The 15,950-nt window shown below is 46.5% G+C and overlaps 2 protein-coding genes across 26 annotated transcripts in view; one reads left to right on the top strand and one right to left on the bottom strand.

Annotated features, from left to right (window-relative positions):
- CARS2 (cysteinyl-tRNA synthetase 2, mitochondrial) overlaps positions 1-4,172 on the top strand; it is a 32,192-nt gene extending 28,020 nt beyond the window's left edge. For 7 of the 14 annotated variants that reach the window (XR_014941781.1, XR_014941771.1, XR_014941773.1 and 4 more), the window contains 3 exons: positions 951-1,049; positions 2,606-3,249; positions 4,013-4,172. Coding sequence is in view for 6 of the 14 variants with exons in the window: in XM_085535197.1 (XP_085391323.1) it covers positions 951-1,049; positions 2,606-2,860; positions 4,013-4,087 (429 nt within the window). In the remaining 8 variants the exon portion in view is untranslated. The remainder of the gene's footprint in view (positions 1-950; positions 1,050-2,605; positions 3,250-4,012) is intronic. The other 7 variants (XR_014941787.1, XM_085535197.1, XM_085535210.1 and 4 more) reach the window with 1 other exon arrangement.
- Positions 4,173-4,580: 408 nt separating this feature from the next.
- NAXD (NAD(P)HX dehydratase) overlaps positions 4,581-15,950 on the bottom strand; it is a 45,592-nt gene continuing 34,222 nt past the window's right edge. For 4 of the 12 annotated variants that reach the window (XM_015851431.2, XM_015851433.2, XM_015851435.3 and 1 more), the window contains 2 exons: positions 7,588-7,708; positions 4,581-6,520 (listed from right to left, as the gene is read on the bottom strand). In XM_015851431.2, coding sequence (XP_015706917.2) covers positions 6,370-6,520; positions 7,588-7,708 — 272 coding nt within the window. In that variant the 3' untranslated portion in view covers positions 4,581-6,369. Of the gene's footprint in view, positions 6,521-7,587; positions 7,709-11,293; positions 11,414-15,950 lie in introns of all 12 variants that reach the window. The other 8 variants (XR_014941745.1, XR_014941764.1, XR_001552567.2 and 5 more) reach the window with 6 other exon arrangements.

Here is a 15,950-nt window from a genome sequence, read left to right as displayed (position 1 = left end):
TATACCTGAGGTTTTTGAAAGGCCTGAAGCCATGGTGCCACGCTGCTAATTGTGATGCAGGTTTTATGGCCTTACCGCGCTTCTTTGCCTACTGTCCGTGCATAGGAATCGACCTAAGGGGGGAGCAGGGGGTGGCTGTTCTGGGGGGCTGTGGCAGGAAGGCACAGTGAGCTGCAGGTGCATGTTGGTGCCTGAGTTCAGCTCTGAGCCCTCTGTAATGTGTCTGGGAGCAGCCCCGCTCCTGAGGCTTAGACTCCTAGACAAGAGGTGTGTTCTTTCCCTCCTTAACAGCTGTGAGTGAATTCATGTGAACGTGCCTCGTTCCTCTTTAATGTTCTCATAGTCCTTATCTCGGCTGGTACATTCCTGACCCTTTTCTTCAGTGCTTCACATGAGCTCCCTCCAATTCAGATCCTTTGCAATTTTCAGTATGTGTTTTATCTCAGATCCTGCTGGAGATACTGGATAAAAGCCAGTCCCAGCTACTGATTTGGTTGTTTGCATCTTTATTCTTTTTTTAGGCAAGTCCCTTCAATCTCTTCTCAATCTGTCACTTAATCTTGATTTTTTCTTCTTTAAAGCTGAAATAAGTGCGGAGGAAATAAATAAAGGCCCATGTTCTTAAATAGGCTGCTGGTGCTACCAGAGTATGGTAGAGCACCGCAAGCAACCTCAGAGCAGTCTTGCTTAGATCAGTAAGATACTCACTGAAGGTGGTGTGAGGGTTTTCTTTTGTCATCTATTTTAAGAATGCCCTTGAACCTGTACTTTTATCTTCAGTTGGTTCTCATGGTGGAGCCCTTCCGTGCTGTGTCATTCCCCACCTGGCTGGGTTTTACTGTTGGGGGTGGCTCTGTGCCATTAGCAGCAGTTTCCCCCATGGGCTGGGCTGTTGAGAGCTGAGTTTTGTAATGTGTATTGACTGGGCCATCTCTTCTGTTTCTCAACAGGATATTGGATCTCCTAGAAGCTCGGTTGTGTACGGGAGCATTACTTCCTATATAGAAAGCTTCTTTAATGCCCTCGGGATGTCCTTTGAAGAAAGACAGGTATGAAACTCCTCTTTGGGATGCGCTGGTGCGTAGTAACAGTGTCAGCGTTATGCTCTGTGGCGCACTTGCTAAAAGCATCAGAGGTAACAGAGCTATTTCTGGTTTGGGTAAACCTTCCTGCATTGCTTGCGGTTTCTGCTGTGGTGTGTTAGGAAAGCGTCTGAGCGGGCAGAAAAGGATGAAGCCCTGCGGGAGCCTGTTTCTTCCTGTGGGTGTCCCTGTATGACTTCTGCAGCTGTCACGTTGTAGTAACGCGCGTCTGAGGAATGAAATGAGAAAGTTGCCACTTGAAAGCCTTTACATTGGTACTGTTAGGTATGCGGTATGTGGTATGTGTAGTCTAACATAACCCCCTGTACTTCCGCAGTAGTCCCATTTAGTACAGTCATCTGGGTGCAAGCTACCTCTCTCTATGGGTGAGAGAAGGAGCCCGGACAGCCACAGGCAGGTAGGGTGAATGTGTTTTGCACTTAGGATGGGTTTGACCAGACAGAAGTTGTGGTAGATGTTTCTGTCTTAGGCAGCCCTCCCCAGTTCCTGCTGGGGTTCTGGCCCATGCATGGAAGGCGTCATTGCCCATTTGGAGCTTGTGAGCAAAGAATCATAGAACCACAGAATATCCTGAGTTGGAAGGGAACCACAAGGATCTTAGAGTCCAACTCCTGGTTGTGCTCTTCTCCCTGCCTTAGGTTCATGGCTCTTAACATTTATTACTTTCAGTCTCATAAACGTCTTCTTCAGAATGTTTGTCAGGAAGAAATTATTTACTGTGAGAGTGGTGAGACACTGGAACAGGTTGCACAGTGAGGCTGTGGATGCCCCCTCCCTGGAAGCATTCAAGGCCAGGCTGGATGGGGCTTTGAGCAACCTGGTCTAGAGGGAGGTGTCCCTGCCTATAGCAAGGGGGTTGGAACTAGGTGATCTTAAAGGCCCCTTCCAACCCAAACCATTCTGTGATTCTCTGACAAACCAGAACCTTCCAACTCAAGTGATTCTATGATTCTTCAATTAAAAAATGCCGGATTTTCCTTGGTTGTACTCCGTGAGGAGGGCTGGGGTTCAGACACAGGGTAGGAGGCTGGTGTGTGTGCTCTCTCCTGAGGAGCTCATAGCTGCGGAGCTGGGCTTCTGTTGTGCTGAGAGCTGCTGCTAAGCCATGTTTGGGAACGCATGGAGCTACTTGAAAGTATGACTGTGCCATAATTTTGGGTGGTGAGGTGCTGGCACAGCTGCCCAGAGAAGCTGCGGTGCCTCATCCCTGGAGGCTCAAGGCCAGGTTGGAAGGGGCCATGGGCAGCTGAGCTGGTGGGGGGCAGCCCTGTCTATGGCTGGGGTTGGGGTGGGTGGGCTGTGAGGTCCCTTCCAGCCTAAAGTGTTGGGTGACTTTGTGATTCTTCTCACTTCTGTCCAGTGCGAGGAGGAGGGGCTGCGATGTTTCAGTTACATCACTGTAATGGAAGGCATGCAACCAAGAGAGGTGGCAAGGCTGCTGAGTTGTGGTTGACTTTGAACTCATTCTCAGATGTTTTTAAAGCACCATGTTTGGTTTGCAGGTTGCGGTGGAAGGAGGAAATACAGCTCTGCTCTCAAATGTGATGGATGAGCTCGTGAGCTTCCGCACAAAGGTCCGTAATTACGCTCTTGTGCTGCCGGAAGTCACAGAGACTGTGCAAATGGAAGAAGGAGCAAAAGGACCAAAACAAGAACAGAAAGAGAAGAGACGGCAGTTGATGCAGGAGAGAAAACCTCTCCTGGAGGCCTGTGACAGTCTGCGTGGGGACCTGGGTGCCTTAGGAATCCACATCAAGGTAGAAGACAGCTGCTCCCCGTGTGAGATGGGCCATGGTTTGTCAGGCAGCATCCAGTTGTGCCCTTTCACAGCTCCCCCATCAGTGTGCCCTGTCCCTGTACAACAGCAGTAGCAGGAGGCAGCTGATGGCACTGCTGGCCTGTCCTGATGCTCAGCCTCGTGTCCCCATGCAAGCTGTAGCTCCTTCTGTAGCTGCCAAGGGAGTGCTGTTTTGCCACTGAAAATCCCATCATGTCCATAAATGCTGAGATTGTCCCAGTTCCATACAGAAGAAGGGCTGGGAGTGATGTGTGCTGATTTTTGAAGACTGAAGAGGAACGGGAAAGTAAACTGAGGTGACTGGTGGAGATGCTGCCTTCCCTCTACCTACACCCCCGTACCAAAAGGGTGGGTCTGCTCATGAGGGTCTGTTCCTCACTTTGAGCTGTACATACTTTCCCTGGCTCCTGTACCTCTTCTCTCTCCATGGTGCGTCCTGCTTTTAGTCTGCATTACCCCGGCTGTGCCTGTGCTCGAGAAGTCCCGTCATTGGGCTGCCATCTCCTCTTGGTTTCATGATGCTGCGTTGCTGCTTCAGAGGGTGCTGCTGCTTCCAGCTCTGAGTCGCACTGCCCTTCTCACCTCAGCTTCAGCCCTTGGTTCTATCTTGCTTCTTATATGCAGAACCATCCCTGCTTTGCTCAGCAGTTCACGGTGCTCCTCTCACACGAGCCGTGTGCTCAGTGTCCTTGCATTGTTTTGCCACTGGGCAGATATGAAGCGGGATCATGTGAAGGGGTGACCGCACGCATCCCTGTTACTTGCTGAGCATGAGAGGCGTTCTCAGTGCTGCCATTAATAGCAGGCTGGAGCTGTGGGGACAGGGCACCACGGGGCTGAACTGCAGCTGTGAAAGCAGAGGGAGCCGTGGGAAGCTTAGAACATCTGCTTCCCTGTTTGAACACAGCTAAAAACTCAGCTCTGCTGCTCGGTCAGGACAGCTTGTAAATGCAGAAGCTGAGGCTGGCAGTGCTGCAGGACGGCGGCTGCTGTCAGTGCCATCTCAAAGCTGCACATGGTGCATTGTGGGGCACCCAGAGCGAGTGTGAGGCAGGTGCTGACCCTTTGTGATCCCAGCTGCCGGGCCTGACCCACTGCGTGTTCTTTGCAGGACAGAAGCACAGCTTCTACGTGGGAAATGGCAGAAGGTGGGCGAGCAAAGCAGCGAGCTGAGGAGAAAAGCTGAGCCTTCAGCGCTGGACTTGTGCTTTTGGCTGCTGTGTTGTAAATACTGCTCCTATTCTAATAAAGTATAAGGTGTAACCTTTTCAGTTTGCTTTTGCAGAGGTGAGTGTGATTTCCCCCGCTCTGGGAGCACAGGGGCTCAGGGTGTGTGTGTCAGCACGGGAGAGGGAGGAGGTGGTGCATGTGATGCACTGCTGGTCCCATTACTGAGCCCCCATGGAGCAAGCAGTCAGCACCCAGTGCAGGGGTTGCCAGCCTTGCCCGGGGCTGCAGGGTCACTCTGTGCAGGGCAGGGCTGCAGCTTGGATCAGCATTTAGTATTGAAAGCAGAGGGGCTGTCAGGTGTGGTTTGGTGACACCCCTTAAACATAGGGGTGAGGTGACGTGTGCTGTGTGCGTGCTGCTGCTGTAGCTCTGTGCTGCCATGACCTGGAAGCAGGAACAGTTTTCATGCAGCCCAACTCTGGGGGGACAAACGTGCTCAGAACACAGGGTTAAGTTGCTATATTTTTATTTCCTACTGAAAGGAATTGCTACATTTCCAGAACGTTCAAAAAATCATAACAATTATTATTAGAGTACATTGGTGAAGAACAAAGTTACAACTCTTCTGTAGACTTAAAACCAACAGGGCAGGTTGAGGTCCATACTGATGGAGATCCATTGGTTTGGCCTACAAGTGCCATTTTGCTACAGTGCCCTTTTGATACGCTGCCACTGCTGCTCTATAGATACAAAACCTTTTGCCCAGTGTTTGCAGGAAATCCAGCAGCTGTTTTATATCAGTTCACTTTCCTGATTGTTTCTTTGAAAGGAGTTCGGGGCTTCTGGAATGAAGGAGGTAAATCCCGGTACCTTGGTTTCCTCCAGCATGTTGGCCGGGTAGAAAACTGCTTAAACAAACAGCAGAAATCCATCTCTTACATGTAGACAGTTAGTCGGGCTCTGCTTTAAGAAGTCTGCGAACCCTCATAGACCAAAATGAGCAAACGTTTAAAAACCCATTTTACAAAACAGGTTAACTGGGTTAAAAAGAAAAACAAAACGCATTGGGGTGAGGTAGTAGTCACAGTGCATACAGGAGTAGTAATGCTAAGGGCCAGAGGGGCGATAGGCAGAGCAGCCTGACGCCAGGTGGGAAGCTATTGCAGGGTATGAGGGAGCGATGCGCCTTGCGTACGTGTCACGGTGCTCCACTCTGGAGCTGGAAAACAGTGGTTGCAGTGAATATTTAACAGCTGTTTTAGCTCCTGCTGCCATTTTCTGTTCCTTCCCGTGGCTCACAGTGCACAGCTGCTTGCCTTAGCTCTGACTATACAGTTAAGTGCTGTTGTCTGCTGTTAGTTCCTCCAGTTCATATTCCTGCTGGCTAACAGATACCAACCTACTTCTATGTGTGCTCATGTTCTCAGAGCTCCAGTTCAGCAGCTATTTGAGCTCTCAAACACTTTGCTCTGCCATTATGCCCAAGAGCCTGAGCAAGTTGGTTTGGTGGCACGGTGTTCCTACCCTGCCTAGCACCTCTCTGAATGAGAACATGACACATGTCATCGTGCCCAGTTCTGGATGACTGAGACCAGCTAAAGGACTAGAAAAGAGTTCTTCTCTCAGGTAAGCATAAATGCTGTTTAATACTAACATACCTACAGTATATCCTTATTGTGCAATGGGGGAATCTTCCCAAAGCCGAGACCTCGCAGGAAGGATGTCCAGTCAAAATGAATGCTGCCTCTGGGACTGGGAACGGAAAAGGCAACTAGTTACATTCAACATCTAAAGCAACGCTCATGCATTCCCTTTCCAAGGAGGCTGGCTTTCTGCTTCTTAAAGTGACTATACTACATGGCAAAACATGAAGTGCAATCGTTAGGATTCTAGACGGAGGGTCTAAGGATGAAATCAGGACAACCGTGGTGCAATGTAGGAAATTCGGTTGAGCTGGTGGAAGAATTTTATTCTTACCTAAGTCTCAAGTGCATTGTTTTGCTGCTCGTATTTCAGTTATTGCTCAATAACTATCAAAAAGAACAGAGGGATACTTTCAGCTTAGTTTTATTATATTATAACAGATCTGCAGCTACAGCTTCTTTCAGCCAAAACATTTCTGTATTCCAAACTCTTAAAAAATATCTACATTAATCATAGTTTTCTATTCTTAAGAATAAAAAAAAATCTACCTATCATACCGATGCTGCTACAGCACTTGAAGGGTGCATGACTTAAATTCTACTGTAAATGCAATGACTGGCAGTCGTCGGTCTTCTCTCCTCCTCTGCTTTGACTTCAGGTTTCAAAAAGTTTGCTAAAAGCTGTTCCGACTTCTGAAACCATGTCGGAGGCGGTCATTGAACGTCCCAGTTTTTGGAAGGCCTGATTGTTGCACTGCCTTGTCAGAGAGCAAGCTCCAAATGCAGCCACGAGGAAGGGATTTTGACTAAAAGGAAAACAAAACAGTATATAAACCATAGCAGAACACTCTTGCTAAAGCAGTCTTGTCTAACACTGATCCAGCCAGTGCAAGTAACCCTATAAAGGACCAGGGAGCTCCTCAGCGATGGAGCTGGAGCACACCGAGCCCTTCCACTGCCACACTGCTGTAAAAAAGTGCTTTATAATGGGATGCGTCAGGCAACCACCCCTCACCTCAGCTGGTCCTTGGGTGTAACACGAGTTCCTTTCCCCATACGCAACAGAGGAGACTGCTCTGAGACAGTGTTGGGGTCATGGGCAAGCAGGTGGCAGTCAGTTAGATGTATAAATACCTCACCAACTGCACAGAAGGTCATTACGTACCATTAAATGAGCTTAACAAGAGCACTGTAACACCTGAAAGCCGCAACAGAAACTCTTGAAGCTCTCCCTGCGTTGATGAACTACCTAACAGCGTATCCGTGTATCCATGCCCGCTATTCAAGCACTGATCCTCCCACAGAGCAGGCAGCACAGATGTGAGTTCTTATGTTCTACAGCACCAGGTTCACGCCTATGGTATTCCAAAGCCATCTCCTCAACATCCTGCTTACTTACTAGGAGAACCCTGTGTGCTGTACTAGAAAGTCTGCAGAACATGTGCAGGGTTTGCTGATCTCTCCAATGATCCGGTGTACACCATGTACACAAATGAACTCACCCTTTTCATTACATAAAACCAAGTTACTCTTTTAGGGACCGCTGCAACTTCAGATACACCAACAATCCCGTTTTCATTTTCCATTCTGGATATGTTATGGTTTATGTGATGGAAACAAGGTGTTGATGATCATTACATTCACTATTTTGCACACTAACTAGAGAAAAACGAAATGTGGAGCAGTGATCTGGCATTTGCTGCAGTCAGCCATGCTCAGTTGGGCACCCAGCAAAGCAGAACTCAGCCTCAAGCTTCAAAACTCAGCCCTGGATACCCTTTCTCCAAATATCCAAGACTGAAAGAATACAGAAAGAACTGGAAAGGGGAACACACGCTAATAACAAGTAAGAAATGATCAATAATATCCATACCCGTTTGTTTTTTCTGCTCCAGCCAGAAATGCCCAGTGTGCTAAGACTCCAAGGGAACCAGAAAGGAGGTCTCCTTGTCCTCCACATCTCCGGCTGCTTCCTTCGTGACTGCATACGAGCACTGTGAATTAGCAAACCAGAACCAGTCAGGTGCGTTTCTTCTTCTGTACAGCGTGATTTTGCTGTGGCTGTGGGAGCAAAGCTCTGAGGGAACTCGCAGGCAGCAGAGTATACTGAAATACACTAGTTTGTCAACCACAAAAGAATTGTGTTAATATTGAAATAAACACTTCCCAGTTACTTTTCAACCATTGGTTAAGTAACGTGGCACAACGCACGGACCTCATTCCACTCAGCCTGCAGGGAACACTGCCGCCCAGCAGTTTAGTGCTTCATGTTTCCATCCACCACCAATGCTGCTGTTATAAGCACACACAGTACAGTACAGGCAGTACAAAGCAAAGCGCTGCTGGTGCCAACAGCTTTTACATTGGGATTCTCCAAGGTGTGTGACGGAGCAGCCCAGGAGTTATAAAGAGATTACCATTCATATTTTTCAGAGTAACCGTGTCTTTCAGATAATGGGGAAAAAAATCTGTTTGTGCATAAAATGAAGGCCTTGCAGGTAAGCCTTCTTAGATAGCAAGATTAAAGAAAACCTACTTAACACGAGCAAACCCTTTTCAGTTCATTTGCATAGCTCATTTCAGTTCTTTGTTACTCAGTGCAGCAGAGAACTGTACTTCACTCCCATTGCCTCCCAACTCTTCCAGCAGCAATTGCTGGGCTCAGGAGGCCGGGCAGTTGTGTGTTCTTACTGCCACTGGGAGGGCAAAGATTCATCAGCCACCACCAACACAGCAGCGCTCCCTACACGTAACATTCCCAACTGCTCTCCTCCCTCCCCTCCCCCAGCCCCAAATTAAGATTCCGGAAGTGTTTCTCAGCAAGCAGGAGTTAATGTCAAATTTCACAAGTGCAATACTCTGCTGAGCGAGGTATCTGAAAAAGGTATGCCCTCGTAGGTGGATTTTATGTTTTTTTAATACGGCGCTTTGGAGAAATTACCTCTAATTCTGCTACTTTGAAGATGGTATCTCACAGGATTTTCGCTTTGAGGTCTTGAACTCCTGGCAGGAGGCAGGATGGAAATCCTCTGTTCAAAAGCTTTGAGGCCTTCTGACTGACAGCTGAGTACGAGCCCCCGCTTATTAGCTGTATGTCACCATCTGCCACTATTCTGCAGCCCCACAACCTTACAGTCAGTTTTGAGCTGTGCAGGGAAGTAAGATCTCCTCAAAGTGGCCAATTATAACACCCCGCGACCAAAAAAAATAGTGCTCTTTTGTTTCTAAGTCTCAGATATGTGCAGAGTACCTCATGGGCAGCAACAAAGGCAGACCTTTGTACTCTGTACAGAGATGCTGGAAAACAAATCCAAGCAATAGCTTCAAAGAAGCAGAATTATAGGAAATATACTGAATGAGGGGGAAAGGTGTAACGCCCGGCCGGTTCTCGCAAAGAGGCTCCGTTCCTCAAAGAACATCTCTAAATAAAAGGATGACGAACATTACAACAGGCAGTGTGAACAGGAATGAAAAGCTCCTCTGAACAACAGTCGCTGTTGAGAGCTTTTAAAACAAAAGAAGGAATCCCACAGCAGCGCTGACACAGCCTGGCACACTGCCCAACCCGCAGAGGACAAAGTCTTCCAGATGCTCTTCCCAACCTTCTCCTACAGCAGTAAGAACACATTTCTGCCTTCTCCACCCTTGCCAGCCCAACACCCCAACTGAGTGTGCCCCACTGCCTGCATAGAGCGGCTCTTCAGCAACCAGGTGGGTGACCTGACAGCGCTGCACTGAGCAGTGCCAACTGGTGGCGATGCTGCGAGAGCTCTATGAGATCATAGCATCACAGAGCGGTGTGGGTTGGAAGGCAGCTTTAAGATCACCTAGTTCTAACCCCTTGCTCTAGGCAGGGACACCTCTCACTAGGCCAGGCTGCTCAAAGCCCCATCCAGCCTGGATGGACACGAGTGGATGAGATAAACAGAGAAACAAGACCTTCAGAGGCAAAGACAGGCAGCCGATGCCAGTCACACTGCTGGTTGGAGTGAAGTGTGCTATTCTGTTTTTTAATAGTCCCTGGCAACCAGATCTGATGTTATTATTTCACAGGGTGATGAACTGAAAAACTAACTTGGTATAATTAATGGCAGAGTTTTAATGAAAACCAGTTTATGGCAGGCAGCCTTCCGAAAAACAATCAACCCGACTCCCTGCCACCATGGAGCACACACAGACTGTAGTAAGAAGCAGAAGTAAAAATGCTGTAACTGAAGAGATCACTGAATGAAATAAGGCAAGAGAGAGCTACTAGAGTCAGGACAACCACAGCCCTGTTCCTACAACTCCACCACCACTTCAGCAATTAAACAGCACACAAACACTGCCAGAGCTGTATGCACCAAATACAACGCCCTGGCACACTGAGTCACACACGTTAGAATAGGTACCATAGAATAAGTTACCACCAGTCCCTTTTCAGTATGCCTTGAAGATAAGATAAACATTAGCATTTGGGGAAGCATTCAGACCATGGCCTCATGCTACCCCTTATCTCTACCAGCAAGCTTTGAGCCAAAGGAGCTCACAGCCCAAACTGTGCAGGCAGATCAAAACATTTCTTCCTAACATCTCAACTAGAACTCCCTTCTTTTAGTTTAAAGCCATTCCCATCACTATCAGACCATGCAAAAGTTGGTCCCCCTCCTGCTTATAAGCTCCCTTCAACCACTCAACTGATGTGGAAAAATGTAAGTTGGCTTTTATATAAAGGGTGTTTATACTTTTATATTTGCTAATCACACTTCTAAAACTTAGCTAGGTCCTTGAGGGTGAGATATTAGAGGTAGTGTAAGTTAAAAGAAAACAAACTGAATTTTGTACTTCTTTCCTTGAATAGGTGCAGGAGCCAGGGGATGGATGTTATAATAGATGAGTAATGCCAGGGAGACAACAGGCTGAGCTGTGCATGTAGCTGACAACAGAGTAGGGCAGTGTATGGTAAACAAGAGCTCTGTTTCACTTGGACTGCAGAAGCAGGAGAGTAGTTGAAGGTCGTGCCTTTTGGTTACAATCTAGGCAGAATCTACTGGGCAGCTGGATACCATAACAGCTTCTAGCTAAGCAAGCAAGGGACTGACAGGCACTGAATAGCTTCTTTTCTAGCCATGTAGAGAATAAGTGGCAGAAACTCTTAAGTAGTGTTTGGGGATTCAGAGTAAGAGCTGTTTTTTACCCCTTATTCAGTAAATTTTACTCCCTTTCACACGCTCTGCTTTTCTTGTCCATGCAGTTGGGCAACAGGAGTGAAATGTTTTACCATTGGCTCCAGGTAGGAGAAGACAAGTGGCAGCAACTGGCTGGCTACCATGAGCTCTGCTTTTGGAAAGGAGGGGAGGACAGACACAGGTCCTGGCAAAAGCACAGGAAAAACTCATCATAGCATTAAAAACAAAACAAAAACTAAAAACCCCAAACAATCAACAAAATAAATTCTCTATTTCAAGGACCCAGCCAAATTTTAAGCTTGCTAGGAACTAAGACAGGTATAACCACACTTTATTATTGACCAGTTCTCCAATGAAGAATAAAAAGAAAGCCTTAGAGAGCTGTGCCATAGTGAATAAAAGCTGACTTACCTTTTCCCCATAGGCTGGGTACTCATTCCTACCCTGGTCAGTGATGGCACTGATATCACCTACTAAGAGCATGGTGAAGCTCATCTTTGTGGAGCAGGGAATCAACAAGTGTAGACCGAGCTATAATGTGAAATTGCAAAAGGAAAGAGAAAAAAAGTATATAAAACTTAATTTAAAATCTTGCCAATTACGTTTACAGGGCAGTTGGCAGCTCGTAACTGAAGCTGAGACACTTTAGGAGAGCCTCATTTGTAGTGGAGGATCATTACTGATTTCACAGAGGCCATGTATGTGATTCAGTTCTGATTTTAAGGCTCCAAAGAACCACTTGAATCATCATCTGATGTGATTTGTAAAAAACAACCTTAAAGGTGTCTTGACATTGGTTTGGGAATCTATCAGCATTCTAGGTATGTTATTCTCATGGCTAATTTCTTTGACTCTTAATAAAATCTGCCTTACTTGTGATGTGACTTAGTTTAAACTTCAGCTTCCAAACAGAGCTTATCGTGCTGCTTTGTTCTGATTAGAGATACCTGCTAACAGCAGTCCTTCACCGACAACACCTGTACTTCCAGCTCACTACCAAAGCACTAACAAAAGTAGATTGTCAAATGCATTTCCTGCAGACACATGAAGAAAAGTACACTGAGAATAACCACTACAATCAGCCCTAAGCTAAGAAGTGTTCACCAACACATTGTTTTCCCTGCTGCAAAGCTCTGTATGCTCAAAACGCTTTCTTTCCACACCAGCCAAGCACTGCACGCCACAGCTACATGGTTAAGTCTGCAATTTCTACTTCTTCTGGAGAGCAGTGAGACTTAATTCTTCAGAAAGAGTGCATGCATTATCTGCCTAAAGGAGAACGTTTAGAAGTGATGCTAGACACTACAGTATTGGTGAGCTAAGCAAAGGAGCTCAAGCAAGAAAGGCCTAAAAACAGGTAAGGCTAAAGCACGATGGACAGATGATGATATGAAAAATAAAAGGCAAAAGGAGAACATAGATGTTTTCATAATATTTGGTTGAGCTCAGAGGACACTGCCTGATCCAGTATCTGCGTTTCCCTCACACTGGTATCATCGCGTATGTTGTCCCAGCTGAAAAACAATGACATCAGATCAAAAGGACGGACAGATGAAAAAAGCAGCAAGTTAAGAACGGAAAACCTGGGAGAGAATTCAAGGTCAGTGACACGACAGCATGCTCCGTGCTGCATTGGAAGAGCCCTTCATAAATTGACCAATGGTATCTCTCAGACCCAGAGACCATTACTGTTAAAAGGAAGCTAAAGTCTTTCCAGCAGAATTCTCAGGAGCTCTTTACCAGCAACACTAAACACAGTGTTTGTAGTAGACACTATAATCTGTATTAAACTTGACAACTGCTTTCTCATGGCTCAGTAATGCTACCTGTAATGTCTGTAATTCTGGAGAGAGAAAGCCATCAATCACATAACCACTGTAAGAACACGAACACGGCCCACAGCTGCATCAAACAATTGCTACAAAGGCACGGAGTTGTTTTTATTTCACGTTAAAAAGCTGCTTGGCTAAGAGAAAAGAATATCAGAATGTGAGACAAAGGAAAAGGTGGAGCAAAAAAACACACCAGTGAAAGCCCCAAAAACACATGAGACAGACACCAGATTCGTGCCATGCCTGACCGTACAAAACTGAAATTGCAAACACTTTTAGTTGCTTCCTCCCCTTTTCTGAACCTTGTGTGACCACAGACAGCAGATGCTGTGTGTCTCCTCTCTCCAGCAAGCAGTGAGAATATACTTATCTCAGAAAGAGCAACTCAAAAGAACAGAGATAAATGAGGCGATGTGATCAGCCCAAAGTGCCACCCAGTTTTCCCAACATTCATCACAAAAGCAACGAGCCTGCACAAAAATAACATGGTTGACAGATAAACCCCAGGAAGAAGATTTGCTACTGTACTCTACAGGTCTCTAGCTGACGTAAACTGGAGCCATGGTATTTCTTCCTCTGGCATGGATCATTCTCCTTTAAGCATGGACTGATAGTCTAAGGCTGCAAGTCAAGTCTTCCATTGGTACAAATATGACAGTAGACCTCATGTAAGGCAATCTGAGTGCTGCACGACCCAAAGTCCTTCACCACACAGCCATAACTGCACTGTTTCCAGACTCAGCTTGCTTTGCAGTCTGCTACAGTAGTTGTACTAATGGGACTATGTGGAAGTCCTCAATGCCTTCTTTACATCTGCCTTTAATATGGAGATCAGTTATCCTCAGGGCACTTTATGCCCTGATCTGAAAGTCTGGGCTGGAACACAGAATACACTCCTGGTGATTCAGGAGGAGACAGTTAGAGAGCTCCTCCTCCACCTGGAATGTCAGAAGTCCAAGGGACTGGATGGGCTCCACCCTCAGGTACTGAGGGAGTTGGTAGGGTTGATTGCCGAGTTGCTCTCCACCATCTACCCCGAGCTCCTGGTTATCTGCATTGGAGGCAAGAAGGGCCATAAGGAGGATCTGGGGAACTACAGGCCTGTTAGACTGACCTCGGTACCAGGGAAAGGTATGGAGCAAATAATCTTGGGTGAGATCACACAGAATGTGCGTGGTATCCAGGGGATAAGGCCCAGCCAGCACAAGTTCATGAAAGACGGGTTGTGCTTGACCAACCTCAACTCCTTTTACAACTGGGTGACCAGACTGGTAGATGAGGGAAAGGCTGTTGATGTAGTCTACCTAGACTTCAGCAAAGCCTTTGACACGGTCTCTCACAGTATTTTCCTGGGGAAACTGGCTGCCTATCACCTGGACAGGTATACCCTTCTTTGGGTAAGGAAATGGCTAGAGGGCTATGCCCAATGGGTAGTGGTTAATGCAATCAAGACCAGCTGGCGACCCGTTACAAGTGGTGTTCCCAGGCATTGGTACTGGGGCCCATCTTGTTTAATATGTTTATTGATGACCTAGATGAGAGAACTGAGCGTACCTTCGGTAAGTTTGCAGATGACACCAAGCTGGGAGATGGTGTCAATCTGCCTGAGGGTAGGGAGGCCCTTCAAAGGGATCTAGATAAGCTGGATCACTGGGCTGAGATGAATGGGATGAGGCTCAACAAGGCCAAGTGCTGGGTCCTGCACTTTGGCCACAGTAACCCAGTGCGGTGCTACAGGTTTGGGGCTGAGTGGCTGGATGACTGCAAGGAGGAAAGGGACCTGGGGGTGTTGGTTGATGCTTGGCTGAACATGAGACAGTAGTGTGCCATCCTGGCCTGCATTAGAAATAGTGTGGCCAGCAAGAGTAGAGAGGTAACCATCCCCCTGTACTCAGCTCTGGTGAGACCAGACCTCAAGTACTGTGTTCAGTTTTGGGGCCCTCACTACAAGAAAGACATCGAGGCCCTGAAACGTGTCCAGAGAAGGGCAATGAAAGTGGTGATGAGTCTGGAGCACAAGTCTTATGAGGAGTGGCTCAGGGAGCTGGGATTGTTTAATCTGGAGGAGGCTCAGGGGAGATCTCATTGCACTCTATGGCTTCCTGAAGGGAGGCTTTTATGAGGAGGGGTTTGGCCTCTTCTCCCAGCCAACAAACAGGACCCAAGGAAATGGCCATAAACTGTACCAGAAGACATTTAGATTAGACATAAAAAGGAACTTTTTCTCCTAGAGAGTGGTCAGGCACTGGAATGGCTGCCAAGGGAAGTGGTGGAGTTGCTGTTCCTGGCAGTGTTCAATAGGCATCTGGATAAGGAGCTATGAGATATGGTTTAGTGGCTTGTGGTAGCAATGGTAATGGGAGGATGGTTGGACTAGATGATCTTGTAGGTCTTTACCAACCTTGTGATTCTATAATTCTAAGGTGGCTCTGCACAAACCAACCACGGTACTACATGTATTTTTTTGTTATAAAAGACTCCATGGCTCCTAATAGTGAAAAAGGATATGCAAAAAGATTCTGAAAGCATTGATATTTATCAGAGTTCAGCACGTCAAGTAATTTGGGGCAGAGCTGCTGCTTGTTATGCACATGAAATAATGCCATGTAGTCAAAATGGGATGAAGACACTCATGAATTCATTTTATACTTATCACAGCAAACAATCTTAAAATAAGACAAGCGGCTAATTTTATTAAACATGCTTAAACCATATTAGTAAGTGACTGTTATAAAAAGTTGTAATGGTGATCTAGAGCTAAATCAAAGAAAAGTTGTCAGGGCTAATACATAAGTCACTTAGGTACATACTAATCTACAACCCCATGGCAGACAATAACAAACAACTAAGTGGTCCATAAACCTCAAGACATCTTCTTTTCAGACACATCAATACATGGTGTAACAACAGCATTATTCTGCATGGATTTAGCAGTGTCACTTAAACCTTCTCAGTGAAGGACATTAAAAGAGCTTACAAAAATAAAGAATGGGAGGCTGGAACATGAAGATCCTTGGGGTCCTTTCCAACCCAAGTCATTCTATGATTCTATGAATGAGTTTCTTAATATGCATTTAATATAAGACATCTGTTACAGCCATTTACATTCAAAATAAAATCAGCAACTTTTTTTTTCAGCAAGTAAATAGCCTTCTTTTAAAATACCAACTTACATAAGGCACCTAAGGGTGATCTGCAAAGACAGCCTTTTCCTCCTCCTTCTCAATTGTCAGAAT

This window comes from Coturnix japonica, chromosome 1 (genome assembly GCF_054131305.1).
Source record: "Coturnix japonica strain WE chromosome 1, WE-NBRP24, whole genome shotgun sequence".
Classification (NCBI taxonomy): Eukaryota; Metazoa; Chordata; class Aves; order Galliformes; family Phasianidae; genus Coturnix; species Coturnix japonica.
This window is presented reverse-complemented; position numbering and strand designations above follow the sequence as displayed.